The 26416-nt window shown below is 41.2% G+C and overlaps 1 protein-coding gene across 2 annotated transcripts in view; it reads left to right on the plus strand.

The window, feature by feature from the left end:
- LOC149190532 (vacuolar acid trehalase) overlaps window positions 1–26416 on the plus strand; it is a 548002-nt gene that overhangs the window by 223057 nt on the left and 298529 nt on the right. For both annotated transcript variants that reach the window (XM_089413421.1, XM_089413420.1), the window contains one exon: window positions 21389–21430. In XM_089413421.1, coding sequence (XP_089269547.1) covers window positions 21389–21430 — 42 coding nt within the window. The remainder of the gene's footprint in view (window positions 1–21388; window positions 21431–26416) is intronic.

Below are 26416 nucleotides of genomic sequence, written 5' to 3' on the forward strand. Positions count from 1 at the left end.
TTCTATTGTTTGTTGGAATGGAATTGGTGTTTCAACACCCTAAACTGCTTGGAAAATTCTAGGAAATTAATTGGAGCCTCCTCACAAGGAACCTAGAATAACCCAGAAAAATCTCACGGACCCAAGTGGTGGAAATGGTCCCAGAGTGAACTATGCCCTTCTCCGATAATTTCTGTTGTTGGCCGCTGACTAGAACACTAATTTTTGCTAGAAATACTGCCCATAAAATTCCATGAAATTAGCCCCGGACTCCTCTCACCAAACCCACAAAAATCCAGAAAGGGTTTGGGCTAAATCCACCTACCCCCGGTGACTCCAAACAAGTGCAAATTGCCTAATCTGGCCAGAAAATGCTCCACAGTTTGATATTACAGAATTATGCCCAAATCTACCACTGTCTAAATTCTATCTTAAGGTATAACTCCAATATTTGACCCAAACCCCTACGCACTTTCAAATGAAGAGAATTTCGTCCTACACATTTGTTGCTCTCTGTCCCTGCAAAATCACCACAAAATTCCCGGATCCAACTAAGAAAATCTTCCTGCAAATAACCCAGGCTCCAACTTGCTCTATGTTTGACCACAATGAATAGCTTGAATTGCCTCTATGCTTAGGACATACGCAGAGCTGGGAATACTGCTGTCAATGAAGCTCTATGAAAGCCCAACAATGGACTCTCTGAATTCTCAACTAGGGAGGCACTCGAAGTCCTCTGAAGATGGGTTGGAATCCCGCCTAGAATTCCTGTGCTAAACAACACTCTACCTTTGCACTAAACATCTCCAAGAGAAGATGAAGTGTTAAGTGTAATAGTCAAAGGATGATGCACAAAATGAGTCCCTCCTTTTATATTTTCTTTCCATCCTTCTATACTCTTTTTAATGTTGTTTTATTGGTAGCGGTCATTTTCCAATTAGTTACTTTTTCCACCATTTTAATAAAATAATAATTTTCCGCCAATCTGCAATAAAATAATACTTGCCACCTTTCTCCAAAATACTAGTTGCCGCTTTTAATTAATATTACCAAAACTGGGAAAAATTACCATGCTCACAAAATTGGGGATATTACTGGACTAAAGACCTATAAAGATAATGTTATGGTAGTTCCCACCGATGTGGATCAGCTGAAGGAGTACATGAAAGAGATGGCAAAGGCGAAGCGAATGATCTTGGATGGAGTCTAGGACCATATAGTCTCACATATATCGGCCAAGAATATGACTAAGGAAATGTGGGATGCTCTCGCTCAGCTATATCAGAATACTTCCGAGCAGCGTAAGATGTTCCTGTAAGAGAAGATGAGAAACATCAGGATGCAGAAGGGTGAAGGCATAGATTCCTTCCTCACCAGAATTCAAGAAGTTTGGGATGAACTTGCAGCCGTTGAGGAAGCGCCTCAACCTACAGAGCTCGTGTGTTTGGCCCAAAACAACGTCTCAGAGGAATATCAAGTCTTTGTCCAAAGCATATTGGGACGAGACACATTACTAGGGTGGGATAGGATGTGGTCAGACTTGCAGCAGGAGGAGATGAGGTGAGCTCTAGTAAGGAGCTCCATCAACGGAAGCAACAATAAGGATTCGAAAGGTGAGAAGGAAGAGGAAAATGTGGCCCAGTCAGGGACAAGGAGAGAAAGGACCTATCTAATGTTGGAAACATTGAGAAGGGGGGGTGAATCAGTATTCCTTAGCAATTAGCACTTTTAAATCTTTTCAGAGCATTAGTTAATCTTCAATTATTATTAATGTTTATGCAGTAATAACAGTAAATAAAAGAACACAGTAGGCATAAGAATTTTAGGTGGAAAACCCCCTCCGGGTCAAAAACCACCGAACGCTTTTCTCTTTAGCCCCAACTGAAATGAAAACAACTACTTCCTAGAATTCTAGAAAAACATTCTCCAGCTTCCACTGGAAGGATGCCCCAACGCCTTGGTTTTTTCAATAGTCAATTGAATGGATTCCCCAACATCCTAGACCAACCTACCACCCTGAAGTGTTCATAGGCTCCAACTTGTAGGCGACTTCATGCACCAGCCTAGCGCCTCCCTGCCACCCCATAATGACTAAAATGAGACAAGAGTGTGGATTCCCGTACTAGGTACAACGATCCACGATACAATATGATTTACAATGATTTTGATCGAACACCCAATCACACTATGACATGCAACCCAACCATGACATCATCCCAACAAAGATTCCTATACCTCCCAATAACGCCTTTTCGACTCTAGGCAGATTGACTCTTTTACAATAATAACTCTTCCAATGATGACACTTTTCCAAATGACTCTTTTACAACTTTACAATGATGACTCTTGGCCTTGACACTTCTTCACAATATACGAATGGATGTCATGTCTTAAAAGGATGTCCCGCTACAATGCTTCCTTTGATTTGATCCTTTTGCTCCTGAATTCTTGCTTGAAGTTGTACTTAAATCTTCTTCTACTCGCATGCAAAATTTGCTCGGCGTAACCAATCCCAAAACAAAACAAAATACCCTTCAACTTACCTCTGCCTGCAAAACACATGTATGTGCATAGTAATGAATAAATACAAATTAAATTACAATGCGTACCTGAAGCATGCTTGTCACTTTTGTTGTTGACTTTTTGCAACAGTAGACAAAGACTCCCACTCTTGATATAGGCCTGGACTCTATGCAAGACTATATCCAAAATTGACCTAAAGATATATACAATAAAAACTAATGACAGACCCTAGACTTTTGCTTGACCAAGTTTTAAGTACAACAATATAAACCATTCTATCAACTATGACAAGACAAGTAACATGAACATACAACATCATATAGATTTAGCAGACTTGGTGTAGCATCAAGAATATGTAGCATCAGATGTGTAGTATCAAGAATAGGACATTCGAAATGTGGTATCGAAACTAACTGTGACAGATAGAGACATAGCGATATAATCGAGATCCTGTATGTACTTACGTTGTCCTACAAAAACATATGTCAGAGATGATACTCATATTTCAAATGTAAATACTAATCATACATACCTTGCTATAGGAGACTTACCCTTGACTGTTGATGTGTGGTCCTTACTACAGTGATCCTTGAATGCACACTTTTTCTTGCCTTCTAGGAGCTCGATATTGAATCTGTTGTATCTATGTAATTTCGGATCTCCAGGGTCTGAAATTTCGTCCTGTGGTAGCCGTGTGAGTCCTATTTCCAACCCCACAGGTCTGATCAAGATTGGATTCTTCAAGAAAGAGTTATGCCCAATCTCCCACAATGACCTGATTATAAACTGGTTCAATAGAGCGAACTTGTACGAAGTGCCACGTGTCACTGTTGCGACCTTCGGCCCTGAAAACACTACTCAACAAACTACAGTCCGTACTCTTCCTGTGACTATTTACGAAATTTGAATCCAATGCTCAGAGAGAAAGTTATGACGATTTTCCCAATGTCATGAGGTTCATCAAGATTTCGGCTCAAATGGGTTTTAATTTCAGCTTCTAAAACTTCGCAGAAAAAAAGTTATAGCGAAAATGCTACGACGACCTGTTTTAAGCCACAAAATCCCTACTAGAGGAGGATATGAGGGTATTTATTTATATGAATGTCTTGAGTTGAGAGGGTCCTCAACAAGTGAACGTTGGAGGGATTTTAGGAGCAAAAAATAAACATTATTAATTATTGACTATTCAATGGCCACAACCAATTATGAGTGCCATGCCACAACCCCATAGGGTTTTAGCCCACTAATGGGGTTACTAACTTCAAATGCAAATAACTCTCAAACCGTGAAGAACTGGGAGGTGTACCATATATCAGCGGAAACATCTCAATGAGTAGAATCCATCTAGAAGATCCTTGACTCAGAATAGAGTAATTTGTCAAGTCAAAATTCCAATGCAAGATCGGTGTAGCCCTTGGTGCTGCTTGGGTTGACATCAATGACAACCACTGATCAACATCTAAGGTCAAGTGCTTTAGGTGTGACGTGTTTGGCCACTACAGTACTCAATGTCCCCTCAGGAAAAAGGACAAGTAGGAGAAGCAGGACCAAGCAAAAACATCTGCAGGGATTAACAAATTATCCTCCAGGTTGGAGAAAGACTTCGCCATGTTTGTAGTTATACCTCCAGGGGTGAGGTGGGGCGATATGGAGTTATAGTCCAAGAGTTGCGCAAAGGTTGGGCAGGGTCCATTGAGGTTTCTTCCTCATGGATCAATACCTTGCTACAGGGGTCCACAGTATTTAGTAGCAAGATGGATCAGTGTCAGTTGATGAAGTTAGATTCCAGAGTGACAGTTGCAGACTAGTTGTAGTCAGGTGCTGAGGAGTACAGAGCAGTGCTCATAGCGGAGCAGGAGGTTCAGTAGCAACACAAATTGCTTAGTGGACAGTGCAAAGGCTAGTAGTAGTCAGATTCTCAGGAGGCAGATGCAACACGAAGACATAGTTGATTCAGTATTTCAGAGGCTTCTCAGTTGCAGTAGTTGCAACAACAACAACAACAATGAGAGGGAGTTACAGTGCAGATTGTTAAAATTGGAAACTAGGGCCAAATTTCACATTAGGTCAGCTCATATGATGGAGATGATTATTGCATTGGATTCCTTTTTCAGAGAGGTACAATTTTGATAGAAAGATCATCTCATTCTAACAAGCAGAAATGGAATTATGAATTTATTTCTCCTATGCACACATTGTCAAGGTCGGCTCCAGTCAAATGTAGGGTCATGAAGCCCAACAAATGTGTCTTTTCACCCTCAACATTGTGTATAAATAAGAGAGACCTTTTCCTCATTTGGACATCATCATCTCATCACATCTTCTTCTCTCTCTTGATTGGGTCAAACAACATTAGAGGCTTCTCTCTTCTACTTCGCATGTGTGGCTAGGCAACTCTTTCTCTTCTTTGCACGTGTGGTAGGAGGTCGAGTTCCTTCTGGGCAAAAAAAGGTTGAAATTGTAGAGCGTTGACTAGTGTTGACCAAGGGGATTTTGACTAGTGTTGACCTCGGTTTTTGGGCTAGAATTTCTCTTTTCTTAGGCTGCATTTATTGGCATAGAAATCTAGGCATTTGGAGGTTTTTGACCAATGTTGAATTCAAGTTTGACAGTAAAAATTACAGTAGAATTTCTCTCTCCTTTGATTGGGTTTGACAAAGATTTTGGGCTGACTTTGACTCTCTTGGAAGGCTGAATTGGTTGTTGTTTGGAGGATGTTTTGGGGCATCTTTGACCACCGTTGACTTTCTGGTTAGGGCTGATTTGACTGTTGATTTAGCAGATCTGTTTTGGGCTTATATTTGTACTCTCTCTCTCTCTGCTGAACTATTGAAGAATAATAAGAAGATTTGATCAAAGGGTTTCCCCACATTGGGGTTTGTCCCTGGCATCCGCCACATCTTGTGTCCTCTTGTCTTGGCTTGTCTTATGCATATGATTTTATGTTCTATTTGCATTTACTGTCAATGTTTATAAGTTAATGTGATTGCTACTGGATATAATTGGAATTTGTCATTCGGTTTCTAAAGGAACATTGAAGTAAATTTTCTTAAGCATTAGAACATACCATTTTTATTGCTGATTTTGGGTAGTATTGAATGTGCTCTAGCCTTGAAAATTGGTGGAGAGGCTAAGGCACATGAGATCTCCAAGTCCCAGAAATCGTTTGGAGAAATTCCACCCGGATGAGGAGTTATTAAAAACATTAATATTTTTAATGGATTCCTGAGTCTAAACTTAGGAAAATAAAAATATTAATGTGTATTAATAAAATATGGGTGAGAAAGTTCTAAGTGACAAGGATCAAGCCAGATCTAATCTTAGCCGTTGATTAGGGACTTAATCTCGGTCGTTGATTCATCAACATGAAACATATAAGAGGAGGCTTGAGGGTTAGTTGGAGATACACCAAGTGATCAGTCAGTTCGATTTTTTGGGGCGAGCTTTGCTGAGGAAATCGAGCAAGTGATCAATGGCAGTGAAGGGCAGTTCAACAATGGATTTTCATTCGAGGCTGAAGAATACATAGTAGAGAAGAAGCGTAGTGCTGGGAGAGACAACGCAGGCCCTAGAAGGGTTGACACAAAGGTCGAAGAGCTGACGAAGAGGACGCAGAAGGCTGACGCAGAGGCCGTAGAGGCTGACACTAGGCCTCAAAGGCAGCGCTGGGGAGATTTTGTGTGGCAGACTGGGAGCAGATCAACAAATTCTAAGCTGGGAGAGGGTGATGCAGCTCCTAGAGGAGTGACGCAGTTCCAGAGCTGTGCTTGGAGCAGCTTTCGCTATCCAGCATAGGGAACAACCAGAGTCACTGTGGGGTTTGATCATCCAATTGCTGATTTGTTGGAATATCTGTCTCCGGATAGAGGTACTACTACCGAGGATATTCTCTATTGGGTGAGCCATTTCTGGCACCCTAGTTGTGTTCACGAAATCTGCTTAATAATACAAACCCTCTATATGTTGCACCGGTTTTCCCGAATTGGGTTTTTCTGGGGACGATTGTCCAAAAATAATGGTGTCCCTTGTGTTATTGTCTTTGTTTATTTCAGTGCATGATCTGTATATTTGTGAAGGCTGCAATAGTGTTTACTTCGATGTTTATGTAATTAAATAACTTGTTAATGTAATGAACAAGTAGGAGATTGTAAACTAGTAATTGCAGTAGGGGTTTCTGATGTGTTAGATTCAAGAATTTTCACATGATATCAGAGCGATTGCAGATCAGAGGTGACTGAAGACACTAGCCGAGAAATCTGAGATTTTGTAGCAAAGAAGCAGCTGTCCCGAGAGACAGCGCTATTCCAGAGCTGAAGAGGCAGAAGTAGGAGTGACACAGTGCAGAGAGTGTGACGCAGAGGCTCACGCAGTGCCTGCGTCAGCATTCTGAGCAGGGAGAGGAAGATGTAGTCGCTGGGAGGAGCCCACCCAGTTACGTAAGCCATCGGGGCCAACGCAGAGGCAGAGGAGGGCAGATCAGGCTCACGCAGAGCCACGTCATCTTTCTGAGCCAGGAAGGATTGACGCAATTGGTTGGGAGGAGCAGATTCAGCCCACGCAGAGATTGCGTAGAGCCTGAAGGGCTCAGATTCTTTGAGTTGCTGGGGCTAAGGGAGTTGTGCAGATTTTGATTTATGGAGCTGGTGGAGCGCTAGTTCTGTGAGTGTAGAACGATGTCTAAGGAGATTGAACCAAGGTAGAGGGAAGCACTACCTTGACAGATTTCTAGCCAAGAAATCTAGATCTGGGTTGCAGCGGCAAAGGAGGATTGGAGAGGAGTGATTCGACGGCTGGGCGGAGGATTTCCAAGAGGGAAATCAGGACTCAGAGGGAGTATAAAGAAGAGGAGCAAAGATGTCAATGAATGGGTTGAGGGATCAGGGCAGATTAGACGGAGCATCCAATTTTGTCATTTTGAAGGCCAGGATCTTGGCAATCCTACACAACCATCGCATCAAGGACTATGCCTTGAAGGTTGTTGCTGAAACGGTCGACGCTGATCCATTGAAGAAATACGAGGACGCCCAGGCTAAGGCCAAGTGCATGATCCTAGACGGGGTCAAAGATCGTGTAGTACCACACATTGCTGTGAAGAACGCAACAAGGGAGATGTGAGAGACCCTGACCACCTTGTATCAGGGCTCTTCTGTGCAATGGAAGATGTTATTAGAAAATTAGCTGAGACAGTATCAGATGCAGAAAGGAGAAGAGATAAATCGCTTCCTTCTCAAGTTGCAAGAGTTTCGCGACCAGCTTACTTTCATGGGGTCTACACCCTATGAAATTGTTTATGGGAAGCAAGTCCTATTTCCAATTGACTTCCAAATTCAGACCTACAAGACAACAATCAAGTTGGTACTTGACTTATCAGAAGCACAAAAGAAAAGAATGAGACAACTCAATGAGCTTGATGAAATAAGACAAGATGCTATCCAGAAGACTAGTTTAATCCAGCAACAAAGATCCAGATGGCATGATAAATACATCAAAGAAAGAAAATTTCAGCCAGGAGACTAGGCATTACTCTTTGATTCAAAGTTCAAAAATTTCCAAGGAAAATTTCAAACTCACTGGCTTGGGCTTTATGAGATTGAAAATGTGTTTGATAATGGAGCAGTTAGAATTATGACTATTGATGAAGAAAAAGTTCCTCTCTTAGTAAATGGACATCGACTCAGGATCTATTGTAAGCCAATGACAAAGGAGGAATTTGTAAAGATTTTCTAGGACAACTCTGATTTGAAGTTGGTTAAGAATTCTTCTTCTTCTTCTCCACCTTAAAATTTTATTTTTCTATATAACAAATAATAATAATAATAATAATAATAAATATGTATAAACATGAAAACCAACAATTGTTGGCATGTTTATGCAGAAAATTCAAGGTGAAAACCAAGAATTCTTGGCATCTTAAATTTTCTTTGTATCCCATTTTCTAAAATTCCATCTTCTTTTATCCCTTTCTTTTAAAAAATAATAAATAGTTATTGAATTATTGATTTTCTGCAGCTCTGATGATTTTCTGCAACCAATTTGACAGACACCTCTGATCATACAATTGAAGGAATGATTGACTCCCTCCACTGCAAAGTACCTGAAGACAACATAAAAGGCAACCAAAGGTTAGCAAGAAAATAAATCAAAGGTATGCACTTCTTTAATTTAATAATAGGGATCAAAACATTACATATATGAATTATAAGACATAGTACTACCGAAAAATCAAAATCATTATTGCAAAGAGTTGGTCGTGTCATGTCAAATCTTGCATAATTCGCCATTCACTCCCAGTCATCATAACTCATATTCTGATCCATTGAATCAACCGCCCAAAACATACACATGAATGATCTTAACAGATAGATTCTACCTCATTCCCTTATACCCTCACTACCTACGCTCTCATTATTCCATCACTCACACTCTCGGGCTTTCCGCTCTAAAAACCCTATTAAGCTATCCTACCCTGTCAAACAAAACAATTTTGAAACAAAGCTTCTTGGCCATGGGAGTGATAGTCAGAACAAAGCCAACAGGGAAGAAATTTTTGGAGGGGTATCCACAGACAAAAGAATTATTGCAGAAAGTGTAGTGACTAGAATTTGTAGAGAAATTCGATGGCTTCCATAGAGAAGTGACAAATTCTTCGCTAGGGCCTTTGATGGAGTTGAAGTGGAGATAGGGCACATCAAATTCACAGTGACAAAGTCATTTATAGCCGAAGCCACTGGACTGCCGCGGATTGGAGAGAAATGGTTCAAAAACAGAGGTATTGAAACAAAAGTCTAGAAGGTTTTCAAGAAGGGCATACCAAGCATGGTATTGAAAAGTGAGTGGAGGAACCTACTTCTAATAATCCAAAAATTTGTTAGCTACGAAGAAAGGTTTGGATGTATGTTTTTCTATCATATTCGACTGCTAATGAATTTTCTTGAAGAAAATGAGATAAACCTTCTGTATTTCTTGCTGAATAGTCTTAGAAAGATGTCAGGAAATGTTCAGAGGAGAATTCAGTTTATAGATAATACAATGTATCACCATGGTCTAGTCAAAATACTTATTGAATTTCATCTCCAAAACATAGGTGATAATTGGGAAAGCTTTTTAGTAAGAAATCACTTTCAGGAAGAAACTCATGGGCAGCCAAATAGCAACAGACCTAAGAGGGGAAGGAAAAGAAAAATTGATAAGACATAAGAACAAGAACCACAATAGCCACAAAAACTGTCAGAAGATGACATCCCTCTTGCAGAAGTTTTAGAGAAAATAAACAAAAGAAATGTTAGAAGAAAGAAAGCCAGTAAAGAAACAGAGATTTCACCACAAGCAAAGAAGCCTAAAATAAAAAGGAAGAAAACTCAAAAGACCCCTGTCATAGGTTTAAGGAGTACCAGACTCAACTCAACAAAAGAATTACCCTCAAAGAGCACAAAGCATGTCAATATAGAAATAGAAGAAAACTCAGAGGTAGAAGAAGAAGATTCAGGAACTCCACCAAGGGTTTCATCACCAACTATCACCTCGCCTCCTCAAAGTCCAAGACGGAGAACACCAGAGATTGATCCAGTGTAGCAAGAGATCTATGATTATATTGAGTCCCTGAAAAAAGGGATGCAACAAGAACATCAATTCCAATTCAAGAGGAGGAAGAAGTCCAATTTAATGAGCCACAAGAACCTCCAGTAGTCAATATATTGAAACAGGAAATCTTCGAACTGGAGACATGAAATTGGTACATTAAAAATGAAAATCAAGCCTTGAAAGCACAAAATGAAATCCAAATAGCTAAGAGTGATAACGTCCTCTTACGTCTAAGTCTGTGGTTTTAATAAGAACAAGAAACTGAAGAAGAAAAACAAGGCTTTACAGATAGGTTATAAATTTGAAATACGAGATGCTCATGAGGAAACCAAGGATGGCAATGATTGGAAAGAAAGTGAAAAGGATGAAGTTAGATGTACTGGCAAAAGTGTCCAAGCAAATGCAGTAGTTCAAGATAGAAATTTTGCAGTTTGTATGAGGACATACAAAATCTTCAGTGTCTCGAGAAGTTCATTTTTTCCTTGCAGATCGACAGTCGTTGTCAGCAGATCTTCTCACTTCATACAAGAGTGCGAATAACAAAGCAGCAACCGAGTGGAAGGAAAGAGGAAGTTTTCACTCCATACAAGAGTGTGAATAACAAAGCAGCAACCGAGTGGAAGGAAAGAGGAAGTTTTCGACAGTTTGTTGACATGGCCACTACTGGGTTTCGTCATCAGGACAAGTTGGATGGAGCTTCGAACTACATTATCTGGAAGGAAGGATGTCCTTCCTTCTAGATGAATTTGGGCTGAAAGCCTATATTGATGCAATGGTGGCAATTCCCACGAATGTAGATCAAATGAAAGAGTACAAGAAGGAAATGGCGCGGGCGAAGTGGTTGATCCTAGACAGAGTCCGGGATCATATTGTCTCACATCTAGCTGGCAAAGATACTGCCAAGCAGATGTGGGATGCTCTTGCCACGCTACATCAGGGTACTTCCGAGCAACGAAAGATGTACCTCGAGGAGAAGCTAAGGCTCATCTGAATGAAGAAGGGGGAAGGCATAGACCCCTTCCTCACCAAGATTCAAGAGGTACGGGACCAATGGTCAGCTGTTGGGGCAGCGCTTCAACCCACAAAGCTTGTGAGATTGGCACTCAACAGTGTCTCCAAGGACTGACAGGTCTTTGTCCAAAGCATATTGGGCAAAGACAAGTTACCATAATGGGACAGAATGTGCGCTGACTTGCAGCTGGAGGAATTCCATCAGTGGCAGCAGCAGTGGACAAAAGCAGGTGAAGGAGGAGGAGAATGTGGCCCTCGCATCAAAGGGTCCCAGTCAGGGATAGGGGGAGCAGAGAAAGAAGAATAAGGATCTGTCAAAGGTCAAGTGCTTCAGGTGTGGTGAGCTCGGTCACTACAGTACCCAGTGTCCTCCCAGGAAGAAGGACAAGGAGGATAAGCAGGACTAGCAGGCAACTTCAGTAGAGATCAATAGGCTTCCCTCTAGGCTGGAGGAAGACTTCACTATGTTCGTCAATATACCTCCAAGAGTGAGGTGGGGTGACTTGGTGTTATAGCCCCAGAGCGCTACAGATGGGCATGATCCTTGAGGAAGTCCACCTCATGGATCAATACCTTGCTAGAGGGGCCCACAGTATTTAGTAGTAGGATGGATCAGTGGCAATTGATACAGTCAAAGACCGAGCGACAGTTGCAGAGACTAGTAGCAGTCAGATGTTGGGGAGTGCAGTGCAGAGTCAACAGTAGTGCAGATTCTTCAGTGACAGTGCCGATGCAAGTAGCAGTCAGTGACTTGGGAGACAGATGCATCATAGTAATCACAGTTGATTCAGTATTTTGGATGCTTTTCAGTTGCAGATGTCGCAGTTGCAACAACAACAGATGAGAGGGAGTTGGAGTGCAGATGCAGTGTTGGAAGCAATATGAGAGTGTCAACAACAAGACAGATGCAACGTATATCAGAGTTATGCAGTGGTTGGTAGAAAGTATGGCGAGACATCAACAACGTGACAGGATGCAGAGACAGGGTGTTGTGGCAGGGAGTGCAGCACTAGAACACATTCCTCGCTAAGAAGGAGTGTTAGATTTTCTAGCATCGAATGTGTTCTAGCCACGAAATTTGGCGAGGAGGCTAGAATACACGAGATCTCCAAAACCCAGAAATCGTTTATGGAAATTCCGCCTAGAAATGACTTAATTAGATTATTAACCAATTTTGAAATATTTCCTAAGTCTAAACTTAGGGAATATGGTTACTTAATCAATATTAATTAAGTCACGGCGAGAATGATCTAGAAACTCACATGAATCAGTCCAGAGGTGATCCTAGCCATTGATTAAGTTTTAATCTTGGCTGTTGGTGTTGAAGTTTCTAAGTTTACTTAGTTTAGAAACCCTTCATGCACTTTTTCTGATTTATTCCTACCTACTTGTTATTTTTCTTTAACAAGTTATTTACAAAGTAAATACTGAAAATAAACACCAGTGCATGCTCAACATATCATAGATCAGCAACTAAAAGAAACAAGAACAAATACACCACATGACACCATTATTTTTGGAAGAATGTCCCCGAAAAAACCCAATGTGGGAAAACGGTGCAGCTATCTGAGGGTTTTCTTATTAAGCAATATCAGAGTACAATATGGGTGTCGAAACTGGCCTACCCAACAGAGAATTTCCTTAGCAGCTATACCTCATAGTTTGAGAGAAATCTCCTTGCTGAAACCTCGGAAAAACCTTTCGGCAACTCCTCAGCACAAAATTGCTCTTGCAACCCTAGCGTCTGCCCAATCTGGACTGCGTCAGCCCCTCTCTATCTCACGTTGGCCCTCTGCATCTGCCTTTCTAGGCTTGCGTCAGCCCCAGGAGGCCCTGCGTCAACTCTGGGAGCCTTTGCGTCAGTTGCACTAGCCCCGCTGGTGCTCTGCGCAACACTTGGCAGCCTCTACGTGGCCCTGTGTGAGCCATTGCTGGCTTTGCGTCACCCTCCTTGGCTATTGCTCTGCTCTCCCGGCACAATCTCTGCCTTCTCTGTTTCTCTGTACTCAATGCCCCTCAGCTGCTCTCCCGATCACTGACTCTATCTCTCTTAGCAAACCCTGCTCTAGAGAATAGAATGACTGATCATCTGGTGTGCTCTCTAAGTTACCCTCAAGCCTCCTCTTATACTTTTCTTGTTGACATCTCAACGACCAAGATTAAGTACCTAATCAACGGCTAAGATTAGATCTGGCTTGATCCATGTTTTTTGGACCACTCTAATACAGATTCATATTAATACACATTAATATTTTATTTTCCCTAAGTTTAGACTTAGGGACTCCATTAAAAATATTAATTATTTTAATATCTCCTAATCTGTTTAGAATATGCCCAAACCCTTTCTGGGTATTGGAGATCTCATGTGCCCCAACCTCTCCACCCAATTTCGTGGCTAGAGCACATTCGATGCTACCCCAAATCAACACTCCCTCTTAGCGAGGACTGTGCTCTAGCAATACTCCTCACTGAGTATTACTCTGATCATCCAGCATCGGTACCTGCGCTGATGCTAGGCCTTCCTACCCAACATCCTCTGCACTGCTCCCTCCTGTACTGTTGCCCATGGTTCTGCCACGGCCACTGCTGCATTTGTACGACAGCTCCCTCTGCATTCGTGCTGCTGCTGGTCCTTTCTCCCAGCACTGCATCCATACTGCACCTCCTCTCATCATGCTGCCCACTGCTACACTGCAACTTAGTTACTGAGAAGTAAGTAACTGATCTTCCAACTGACCTCCTTGTTGGGCTAAAAACACCCTCTGATGTTGAAGCTCCCTCTGCTGCTAACAAGTGCTCCCTCTCTGACCTCTGCACTGCTGCAACAACTCTCCTGCATCTGGCACTGTTGCACACCTCTCTGTGTCGTCTTGCACTGGTGCAACACTCCTGTGCCTCTCGCACTGCTGCAACCTACTAGCTCTACGCTGTCTCGGGACTTCTGCATTGTAGCTCTCTTTGTCGCTCCATCCGCATCCATCTCTACGCACTCAGCCAGCCCTGCTACTCCTCGTCGGGGCTCCCGTAGCAAGGTCTAATCCAAGAGGCTAGGTACCTCCTCATCGCCTGTACTTCGCCTGACTACAGCTCGATGTCTCCCCACTTTCGCTCAAGTGGTGTGTGTGCACTCATGGCACGATCATCGTCTGTCAAAACTTCCTTCTCTGCTCGTGCTGGCGCTGACTTAGTCTCAAAAGACTCTCCTTTACTCTTCTTCCTTGGGCACTGGGTCGCATAATGACCCATCTCCCCACAGTGGAAGCACTTGATCTTGGAGAGATCTTTCTTCTTTCGCTTCTCCTGCTTTCCCTCAGATGCTAGGGCCACATCCTCCTCCTCCTGCTGAACTTTGATCCCTTTGCTGCTGCTACCTGTCTTTGACTGCCGTCTGATCTCTTCCTAGTGAAGAGCTGCCCACATCTCGTCCCAAGGTAGGAGAGTCCCTCTGCCCAAGATACTCTGGACAAACACTTCCCAATCTTCTGAGACAGCATTTAGGGTTGTCCTCACCATAAGCTCCTGATCCGGTGTCGTTCCTATAGTGGTCAACTGGTCTCGGATCTCATTCAGACCTCCAAGGAAGGTGTCAATCGATTGACCCTTCTTCATTTGATACGACCTCATCTGGTTCTCAAGCAACATTCTTCTCTGCATAGAAGTATGTTGGTACAGGTTCTTGAGAGCCTCCCACATCTCAACTGTCGTTTCCTTCTCCGCTATATGTGGTACCACATGATCCTTGACCCCGTCAAGGATAATGCACTTAGCCCTCGCCATTGCCTCTTCGTACTACGACTACGAAGTTCGATGCTCCATCTAGTCTATCCTAGTCTCTTATCCTGTGTAGTGCCATGACGCTCCTCTACCTCCCTCCTGGAAGTTCTCTATTCGACTCCTTTGAGTCTCTACTTCCTGTCTGGAAGTTCTCTTTTAGACTCCCTCTGAGTCTTGATTTCCCTCCTGGAAATCCTTCTGCCGCTTGTCGAGATGCCCCCTACTGTGATCGTCTTGTGCCACTGCACTGTTGATCCAGGTTACTTAGATAAAAACCCTCGGTAACAACTCCTCTAGCCCTACTCTGTCAGGTACTGTTCTGACTACTGTACCTCACCAACTCCACTCTGCAATATTTCTGCAGCCTTCTAGACTCCAACAACTGCCTCTCTGTGAATTGCATCAGCCCTTCTTTGCCTCATGCTGGCTCTGTGTCACCCTAGATGGGTCTGCGTTAGCCCTGGGATGCCCTACGTCAGCCCTTTAGCCCTCTGCGTTAGCAACGCTAGCCTCTCTGAGGCTCTGTGCAGCTCTCGGCTTCTTCTACGTGGCTCTGGCTGGCTCTGCGTTACAGTTCTTGGCTTCTGCACTGCTAGAAACAGCTTCTGTCACCTCGGGACAGCTGTTTTCTGCTGCTATTGCTCCGCTCAGCTGATGTCTTTTAGTCCCCCTGTGATCTCCAATCACGCTCTGATACCATGTTGAAGTTTCCAAGTTTACTTAGTTTAGAAACCCTTCATGCACTTTTTCTGATTTATTCCTACCTACTAGTTATTTTTCTTTAACAAGTTATTTACAAAGTAAATACTGAAAATAAACACCAGTGCATGCTCAATATATTACATTTCAACAACTAAAAGAAACAAGAACAAATACACCACATGACACCATTATTTTGGACCAATGTCCCTGGAAAAACCCAATGTGGGAAAACCGGTGCAGCTATCTAAGAGTTTTCTTATTAAGTAATATCAGAGTACAATCTGGGTGCCGAAACTAGCCTACCCAACAGAGAATTTCCTTAGCAGCTATACCTCACAGTTTGAGAGAAATCTCCTGGCTGAAACCCCGGAAAACCCTTCTAGTAGCTCCTCAGCACAAAATTGCTCCTGCAACCCCAGTGTCTGCCCAATCTGGACTGCATCAGCCCCTCTTTGTCTCACGCTGGCCCTGCGTCAGCCTTTCTAGGCTTGCGTCAACCCCAGGAGGCCCTGTGTAAGCCTTTCTAGGCTTGCGTCAGCTCTGGGAGCCTCTGCGTCAGCTGCGCTGGCCCCTCTGGTGCTCTGCGCAACACTTGGCTGCCTCTGCGTGGCCCTGCGTGAGCCCTTGCTGGCTCTGCGTCACCCTCCTTGGCTGCTGCGCTGCTCTCCCGACATAATCTCTGCCTTCTCTGTTTCTCTGTACTCAATGCCCCTCAGCTTCTCTCCCGATCACTAATTCTATCTCTCTTAGCAAACCCCGCTCTAGAGAATAGAATGACTGATCATCTGGTGTGCTCTCCAAGTGACCCTCAAGCCTCCTCTTATACTTTTCCTGTTGACATTTCAACGGCCGAGATTAAGTCCCTAATCAATGGCTAAGATTAGATCTGGCTTGATCCATGTCTTTTGGACCACTCTAACATAGATTCATATTAATACACATTAATATTTTATTTTCCCTAAGTTTAGACTTAGGGACTCCATTAAAAATATTAATTATTTTAATATCTCCTGATCTGTTTATAATCTGCCCAAACCCTTTCTGGGTATTGGAGATCTCATGTGCCCCAACCGCTCCACCAAATTTCGTGGCTAGAACACATTCGATGCTACCCCAAATCAATAGTTGGTGCTCCAACAGAGGATTATAAGAGGAGCTTGATGTGGTGATGGAGAGACACTTCATCAGTTTGATTTCTAAGCAGATCGATTTCCAGAGTAGCAATAGTCAGTTACTGGAGAGAGAGTTACAGATCGAAGCAGTGAGAGAGGGGCAAAGACAGTGAGGCTGGAGGAGACATTCCAGATCTAGCGAGTGCATTTGTAAATAGATAGAAGAGCCATAGAGAGGTTGACGTTGGGGCAACGCAATAGTGTTGATTTCTGGTAGCATTGGATATTCTCTAAGTCTCAAAATTTGCAGGGAGGCTTGGACACATGTATTCCAGAATACCCAAAAATCATTTTGGAAAATTCCACTCGGAGACGGTTTTATTAAAATAATTAATTATTTTTAATGGGTGCCTAAGTCTAAACTTAGGAAATTAAAATATTTAAAGGGTAAAATAAAACTATGGGTGAAACTTCTAGGAGAAGATAGAGATCGAGTCCAAATGATCTGAGCCATTGATTAGAATCTAATCTGGGTCGTTGATTACTCAACTGGAGGATTATAAGAGGAGGCTTGATGGGCATTTGGAAAACACATTAGAGAGAGATCAAGAGATCGAATTTCTCAAAGAGGTCAACGCAACAGTTGCTAGAGAATCGATTGAGGAGATTTCTTGCAATGAGGGGCAGGGATAGTTTCGGTTGGAGAGTTTCCTGATCCGGGAATACTTCGCAGAGGAGGCAGAGACAAATCCAGAAGAGGCAGCGCAGAGGCCATGCAGGAGCAACGTAGACTGACGCAGAGGCAGCGTAGAGTCTAAGAGGGAATCCACAAATTTACTGGAGAATCGATTTCCAGAGCCAGAAGCCGGGGTGTGAGACCGGGAGGGCAAAAGTCGAAGTTTTAGAGGCAAATCGATCAACGGAAGGAGTGACGCAGTCCCCAGAAGTTGTGACGTAGGGCCTACGTGGTGATTGCGTGGAGGCTGCACAGAGGCAACAAGGTACTAGCCATTATGTGGCTGGATCAGTCTGGATCACCAATGATAGTGTGAGGTATATCTCACTTATCTCTCTGCCAGTCATATTCTCTATATTGGATAACCAGCAAGGCATCCAAAGATTGTATTCAGAAAACTACTGCCTAATAATACAAACCCTCAGCTGCTGCACCGGTTTTCCCACATTGGGTTTTTTCGGGGACGTTTGTCCAAAAATAACGGTGTAATGTGTTGTGTATTTCTTTCTTGCTCAGTTTCCTGTTTCCACATATAATTTTAATTGGTGAAGGCTGTAGTGTATCAGTTTTGGTTTTTGTTGTAGGATGCGGCCAAAGGACCATATTTCTGAAGGCAAGTCGTGGCGGGAGTTTTCCTGTGGGGTGAGGAAAATTCCTCACTAGATTTTTGCCAATATTTTTCTCTGTAGGATTTCCATATTTCGACATCCAGTTGTACTCAATTTTTCTCACTGCTTCATAATAATAAAACCCTCAACTGTTGCACCAGTTTTCCCAAGTTGGGTTTTTCCGGGGACTTTTGTCCAAAAATAATTGTGTTGTTTTTATGTGTGTGTGCTAGCATTTCTCAGCTTCCAACGTTTTATTTTCTTCTGCAGTGTTTTATTTGTGAAGGTTGCAGTGTGATTTATTCAGTATTTACCATAGGTAACAACAAATAAAATGTTAAATAAAATTAACAATTAGGAGAATAATTTCCAGTTGCTGCAATATGGTTCCAGTTTGGAATTTTCACAAAGAGTATGAGGACACCTCCACTCTTAGGCAAGAAAGAAAGGGACAACCCTTTAAATAAGCTCTAAATAGCCAAATCAAACCAGTAAAAGCACATAAAATAGGCAAGTAGAATTAAAATCAATGATATTTGCGAGCTATGGTAGAGAAACTCCCTCTTCAAAAAAAATTATTTGATAAGCCCTTGAGGAAAACTGATATGTGTTCTTCAACCTTTATTTCCTTGAGAGTGGGTTCATTCAGCGAAAAACTTACCCCACGCTCAAGATTTGCTTTAGAAAAATAAAGATCTCTACCCACTTTTAAAGATGTTGTTAGATCTACAAGGGATTGGACTACACAATGAAGGATGAGACTAGAGGTTCAATCAAAAACCTACTAGCGCTCCTAGATCTAGAGTGATCCTCCAATCTAAAAATAAATACAAGATAACTTGCATAAATTAATCCACAAAGGCATATGAAACTAATAAATTATAGATTAGATATCGTGAAGCATTAAGCACACATAAAGCTGAAAATGTTTACCATAAAAGCAGAAGAATAACACCATAAAGAATATGCCCCTAAAGTATTCTTTATTAGATAAAAAATATTCCAATGCAAAAATTCTACAGTGTTTCGCTAGCCAATAGCTCAATCTAGAACTCATGTTACAATGAGGAGCTCAAGGCTCTCTTAAATAGAAAAAATGGGAGGAGATCTCAATGATGGCACACATCTCCAAGTGAAACGGCTTGATTCCATGAGGAAACAGCGAGATCACCTTGAGAAAATTGAACCCTTCTTTAGCCGCTGCACAAATCTTGAGGAGTGAGATGTTTTTCCTTGTGAGTAGCTGGGTTGAGTGACAATTCAATGTTGGAGTGGCTTGGACCACTTAAAATTATTCTCCTTATTTTTCCTCGAATAAATCTCATTCAAATCAAGCAACTTGGACCATCTCCTCAAAAACTTCGATTTCGCTGGGACATTAGGTTTTCTCTTGGACCATAAAAAATTTTCAGGGTTATTCTTCCTTGGTAAGTGGAATTTTTGTCATTTTTGACTTGAACTGTACCCCTTGTGAATCTCCACTTCATTTTTTAACATTTTTTACTTGGAGAGAATTTTATTATCTCCCAATTTTTATTTTTTGACCAATTTATTTGCTAGTTTTTGCGAAAATAAGAAAAAATGGATTTTGAGGGGTGAATAATCACTTTTTGACCTTCATAGTGTGTCTAAATAGAAAGTTGAGGTGTATAGGTATAATTTTGAGTACTCATATACCCTACAACTTCTCTAGACAATAGTTATTACATCTTATATCAAAATTTACATAGAAAATCCTGTCCAGCAGGGAATTTTTAACAATTAAAAATTGGTTCTTAGATAACCAAATTCCACGAAACTTTAGAGATGATCAAGCATGTTAATATACATGGAGTCATGGACTCTAGACACTAGGACTCACCTAAGACTCTACCATCAAGCTGCACTCTAGCTTTGGGGTATATTTGGGAGAAAAACTTAACTAATTATAAGTGTTGAAAAACACAAATAATGAGCTAAGGAAAAAAAACTCCTTAGAGTGAACTCACTTGCTAGTAAAGTCCTAAGCTACCTAGGCCTTTTACATGACTCTTTTTCAAATTTCATCATGCTAGAATCATTTTTACAATGTCCCCATAGGGTTGCGAAATCTGAACAATGGACTGATGAAGGAAAAAGATGAATTCTGGAATTCTGACATGATCTAATAGTACTGGAATGCTTCAAGTGTACTTCGATCATGGAGTGTTTGACATATCTTCAAATGCAATTTCAGTGGTCAACAGGGACTAAAAGGTCCTGCCATAACCATCCACCATAGGGGATCTAGGCCAGCACTAGCCAACAGTAATACATCAAGTCATCCACCAAGGCCACACACATAGAAGTTATCACACTTTGGAATCATTTGCATGGTCGCATCTTGTGAAAAAGTATAGGGCACACAATAGAGGATTTGAGGTTTAACAAGGTCATCTTTAAGAAAAAAAATGACGATGATAAATTTTGATTAGTATAATAAAAAGTGGCAATGTTAATTGCCACTTTGTATATATATATATATATATATAATTTGAAATTTTCCACATTGACAATTCTAAGATTCCTCCTTTTTGGGAATCTATTGCACTTTCACCCAAGTTGCACCCACACCTTTGCTTCTAGCAATGTTGCCAGTATTTGTGATATATCACGATTCTCTTAACTCGGCAATATTATCACCTAAAAAAATAATGATTTTTTCAAATTTTGAATATATCACAATTTTTTGAAAAGATCATGAAATATCAGAAACATATCATGAGAAATTGGAAAATATCTAAGTTAGCAGAATTTTGGACCTTTTGGATTGTTTTGTCAATTTGAAGAGGGAAAGCAGGGATTGAGAGCCAGGGGGTTATTCACGGTTACATTTTCCCATAAAAGGACTAGAGGGAGAAGGTTGCTTTAGATGTTTAACAAATTGAAAAAAACAAAATCTTTCTTTTTTTAAGTTCTTCGATATTTTCTATGATGTTTCCAATAAATTTCTTTCTAGAACCTCAATGATATATTCACTGACACAATGTTTGCAACATTGGCTTCTATTAACTGTTTGTTTTATTATGTATTCTTTTGTATTGACTTATTTAATTTCACATTTTTGGAAAAGGTCAGAGTTTAAGGCAACAGTTATGGATGGATATTTTGGATAATTTTGGTGTTTTATTAGGTGAAGTTTGTCTTTGGTGGTCTTTGGTGGTAGTATATCCATACACGAACACATATATTTCAGTTTTATGTTGAACAAATAGGTGCTAGCTAACATGTAGATTAGAAAATAAATTTGAGCCCTCTATTCAATCTTGTTTCCATCCTTTTTTAGTGAGAATGTCCAGTCTGAAATATAAAATTTGTCTAATTGACCTCAATATTTTGTGCAGGTGCAGGCATTCCTAAAAGAGATGGATGGTGAATTCTTAAAGGTCATATACAAACCGTTTCAGTTTAAACCTATATTGAACTTCAACAACGTACTTATTTTCTGGTATTTCTTGAAGGATAAGAATGTATGGTTTCAAGCTTATCTTAGATGTGTGGCCAATGATAAGAAACTTTGAAGCATGAACAACGCCTCTTATAATGAGAACTATTGAAGTAGGCTTATGTCTTATAAATGGAAGTTTCTTGCCGTTGTATCCATTTCCAATCTGTTGCTCGGTATATTGTATTAACTGTCTACTTCATGACCGATGTTATGATTCCTATGTTACAAATCATGTTGTGCTTACTGACAATTATGTATCTTTCATATAATAGACTAATTCAATAAGAACATTTTTAGATTGAATTCCGTTATTAAGAATTTGCTGTAATTTAGCTGATAAGATTTGCAAATAAACTTGTTTCTCCCTCTTGTCTAATTTATTTATGTTATGAATATAGGAACACTTGAAATAATCTAAGAGCTTAATGTTTATCAGATCGCTATTATAAAATGAAAGAATAGCCTATATTAATGAAAAATACAACATAACTTGATGCCTTTTGCTCATTGGTTTGGTTGTCAAACATCTATCTAATTATATTCTAATATGCTTTGGAAAAGAAGTCATTAAGACTATTACTAGATAAGGCTAGATATGGAAGCAATTGCCTATAGGTGAAGATGTTGGCCAACAAGCAATTGTTAGTTCATAGTTATAAATGGGCATTTGCTTAGTTTCCAGGTAAACTAACTATGGTTTTTAATTCCAAATCACTATTAACAATATTTGGGTGTTGTTATCTCCTGTTACCGCTCAAACTAGCAGGGGTCCGAGGAGGGGATCTTACAGAGCAACTACTAGGTTGAGGGCAACAATGGAGCGATATCCCATTGTCACCTCAGCTAACGCTCCCTTCTCTATACGGACTTTCACCGATGGGAGGAGACCCAGTATAAAGGGGAATCATTAGATGAATGGAACAATGAGAGGGCAAAGAATGATTCCTAAGGCCTATTCATAAGATAGACTCAATTATATAGCTTTCTTGCTCGGGAAGCAAGGAGATATGCTCTCTAGAAAGGGCTAAGAGGATTCTAGAGGCTAGGGTTTGGGAATATATCTTGCAAAGATGATTCCTAGGCCTGGAAATCCCTATGGAGAATTGGTCTTTGTGTGATCTTTGTGGAATTGGCGTCAATAGGTTGTGGGACCACACAAGACCAAGCAGACCCAAAATTAGGTCAAGGGTATGGAGTTGATCACCCAATCAGGGGCTTGACCTAGTTAGGGAGGAGAAGAGGATCAAAGGACAAATTTTCTTTGAGGTTTGACTTCAATTATCCTAATGAGGGCACTCCCCAAGGGAAACCTAGGGCAAGAAATGGTCCTTGATCTAGGGCTTGCTATATCTCGAGATCCCATCGTCGGATTTGCTTCAAATTTGGAGGGCCTCTAGAGCAAACCTCAACGCAGTAGTAGACCAAAAAATAGAAGTGTTTGGATGGCTAGAACATGAGATAAGTGATGCCCTAGATGACTTATGAAGGCTAGGCCTAGAGAGAGGGGAAGGTGAAAGAAATAAGCTTTGAAAGTGATCACCTATGGGGGATTAGTGCCTTGTCCCTTGGGAGAGATGGAGTCAAGGAGAATTGTATGGTTTGGAAAGAATTCACCTAATCAAGGAGGCCTTCAACAACTCCGCATGGCATTAGAGAATGAGAGCAGCTGCTGCAAGGACTTTATACTTCGACTTGCAATAATTGATGACTTATCAAGATGCATTTAACATAAAATCATCTCAAGGAACTTTCACCCATTCATACATGGCCCATGACATGATGCAATGCTATAAAAGAACAAAATCCCCACAATTTCGTATAAACCAGCAGTGAATTTCAGACTTGTATAGCGAAAATCCTAGCAACTTTCATGTGACAAAAGTAATTGACAAAAATAAGCATTAAAAGAGGACTTACATGTATAAAAGAGTATATCCAATCATCAAATTATGCCAAAAATTAAGCTCCAAGACAAGAGAGAGATATCCAAACATCAAAATTCATCCATATCATCGAAACTCGTCCTCCAAAAGGGATAGCGAAAAGTTCACAAGAGATAATAACTCAATCCAAGTGATGATCATGAAAATGAATCATCTCACTTCTATTTATACACTCTCTAATGAATTCGATTTAGCTAAATTGGCCTAATTGAGCCCCTAAAATAAATAATGTGCATAATAACAATTCTTTTGGTGATAAGCCCACCAAATAGCTCAATAATGTAAATATAAGCCTCTCAAGTGGGCAGAATGATCAACATAATGAGTCGTTGGGCCACTGAGAAGGCCAAATGAAGTCCAAAGTGTGCCATGATGATGAGAGAATGGCCCATTGTTTTCCAAGAAAGAAGTTGTGGTGCTTCCAAGTGGGTGTGGGGGCACAAGGATGTCCTCATGGGTCTCCAAGTGGATCGAAAATTCCTGTAGGATATCGGTAAGGGCTAGGATGATGATGTAAGCCCTCCCTTTGCAGCAGGAGACATCCTCGAGAACTTGGAACATCTACCAAGTGTATGGTGCAAATGTGGAGTTGGCTAGGCATGGTGAACTAGGTGCATAATCCTCATCCAAAAAGGTGGAACACGAGCAATCAACGAGTAGTGTTGGGGATCCATGAAGTAGTCCTTGCTATGGTGAAGGCCCATGGCTTTCAATGCTCACTTTACACGTGCCCATGTGGCCCTCTAGAGGGCTAGGACCCCATATAGGGAGAGAAAGCGCCAAGTGGAGACCCACCTGCAATCCTGCATAAGATCTAATGCGTCCCCTAGCCCTCCAATACAACAAATCATTAGAATAATGAAGTAAAAGAGTTTACAAATCATGGAATCAGTGGGGCACTTCATGATGGCATGCTCTTCCATAGTGGGCTTTGGCATGTACAATTGTCTCCAAGCTCAATAAGGGGTTTAACCAAGGACTCTATTAGGTGGTTTCAGGCTTCAGCCTTTAAAGGGGGTGAAAAGTCCATGAAGTGGAAGGTGGCAAGTGATATAATAATGGAACAGAGTGGGGTTTAAGGGAAGGGCCCAGGCCACATGTTATGGGACAAAGAGTAGTTGCAATGTGGGGATCCCACGCTTGGGTATATGAGTGTAGGAGGGAGCAATCGTGGTACATTAGTTACCCCAGCCTTTGTTTTTCCACCCTTATTCATACGTCTTTTTCCTTTTATTGATTTTTCTTCATAACTTTTATGGGCTTCAGGGGATGAGAGCATGATGTGTGTTATACAACAATGGATACCCCCTTTTAAGGTGGGGCATTTCATTGTCCAACAGAGGTTGGGACAATCATGGGTTCCTTAATGTAGGGGGGGCTCATCTAGGTCCCATAGGAACAAGGGTGATGGCCATATGTAAGGGGTATAACTTATGCTTGGCTCTTGCCCACATGCTAAATTTGTATGTCTCGACCATCTTTTGCATTTTGTGGTACATTTTACTGTTGGGATTGGCCAAACTATGCTTTTTCTTTTCTTTTTAGCTGCATCAACCTCTGGGGCATCATTCCAAGGCCGACCCCAAGTGTGGGCAAGGGGAAGGGGATGCTAACACGATGTGGACCCAGTAGACACTCGTGGACCCAGATGGGACAAATGATGAATGGGGTCAAAATGAGTGGAAGAGGGTGATGTATATGATGTCGAGAAGCAGGACCATGCAACCAAAATCGAGATTTCCCATGTAGTGCCAACCCTAAAGCAAGTGGCCAGTAAAGGAGATCTCACGGGACAAGGCTACAAGGCTATACACCAATACATGTTATTTATTTTTGTAGCATCAGTTGTGTTCTAGCCACAAAATTTGGTGGAGAGGCTAGAATACATGTATTCTCTAAAATCCAGAAATTGTTTTTGGAAATTCCACCTCGAGACGACTTAATTAAAATAATTAATCTTTTTTTGATGGTGCTTAAGTCTAAACTTAGGAAAACTGATTAATTAAAGGGTATTAATTAAGTCATGGTGAAATCTTCTAGAAGAAGACATGGATCGAGTTCTAGTTAATCTTAGCCATCGATTATGTTTTAATCTTGGCCATTGAAGCCTCAACGAGAGATTATAAGAAGAAATTCGATGGGGGTTGGAGAACACACTTGAGGAGCAAGGAATTCGATATTGCTGGGAAATCGAACTCCAGAGTAGCAACTGTGTGTTGCCGGAGGTGATTTAGTAGTTTCGAAGCAGTGAGAGAGGGGTAGTAGTTTCGAAGTAGTGAGAGAGGGGGAAGGAAGTTTTTCCAGTCGGTGAGTGCATAGCAGAGAGACAACGTACTCCATCGAGAGGTTGACGCAGTGCAGAGAGGCAATGCAAAGCTTCAGAGGGAGATCTGTATTTGCTAAGGAGAAGTCGAGATTCAGAGGTAGGAGTCGGGGTGGGAGCCGAGAGGCCAGAAGATAGAGTTTCCAGAGAAGCAACTTAGCAAAGTGAGAGAGATGTTGGTCCCAGTAGGCTGACGTAGAGGCAACAAGGGGCAGCTCATCTTGAGCTAAGGTCAGTGTCAGATCACTGGTGGAAGTGAGATTTTTCTCACTAGACTTCTGTCATTCATTTTCTCTGTATGGAAAGCTTGATTTAAGCTTCCATAGATTTGTAATCATATATACTACTACATAATAATAAAAGTCTCAGCTGCTGTACCAATTTTCCCAAGTTGGGTTTTTTCGGGGACATTGGTAAAAAAATAACAGTGTTTTATTGTGTGTGTGCATCTATTCTTCCAGTGTTTTTTTTCTTTCACAGTGTTTATTTTGTGAAGGCTGCAGTGTATATGTTTTGATATTTTCCATAGAAAACTGCAAATAATTTATTCAATTAATTTAAAAAATAGAATAAATATTATCTATTGTTGTATTAGGATTGAGGGTCACCGAATTTTCACATTGTATCAGAGCACATATCATAAGCCGAAGAGCTCAGT

This window comes from Pinus tabuliformis, chromosome 3_1, assembly GCF_031772625.1.
Source record: "Pinus tabuliformis cultivar Carrire ecotype Pingquan chromosome 3_1, CPIR1, whole genome shotgun sequence".
Classification (NCBI taxonomy): domain Eukaryota; kingdom Viridiplantae; phylum Streptophyta; class Pinopsida; order Pinales; family Pinaceae; genus Pinus; species Pinus tabuliformis.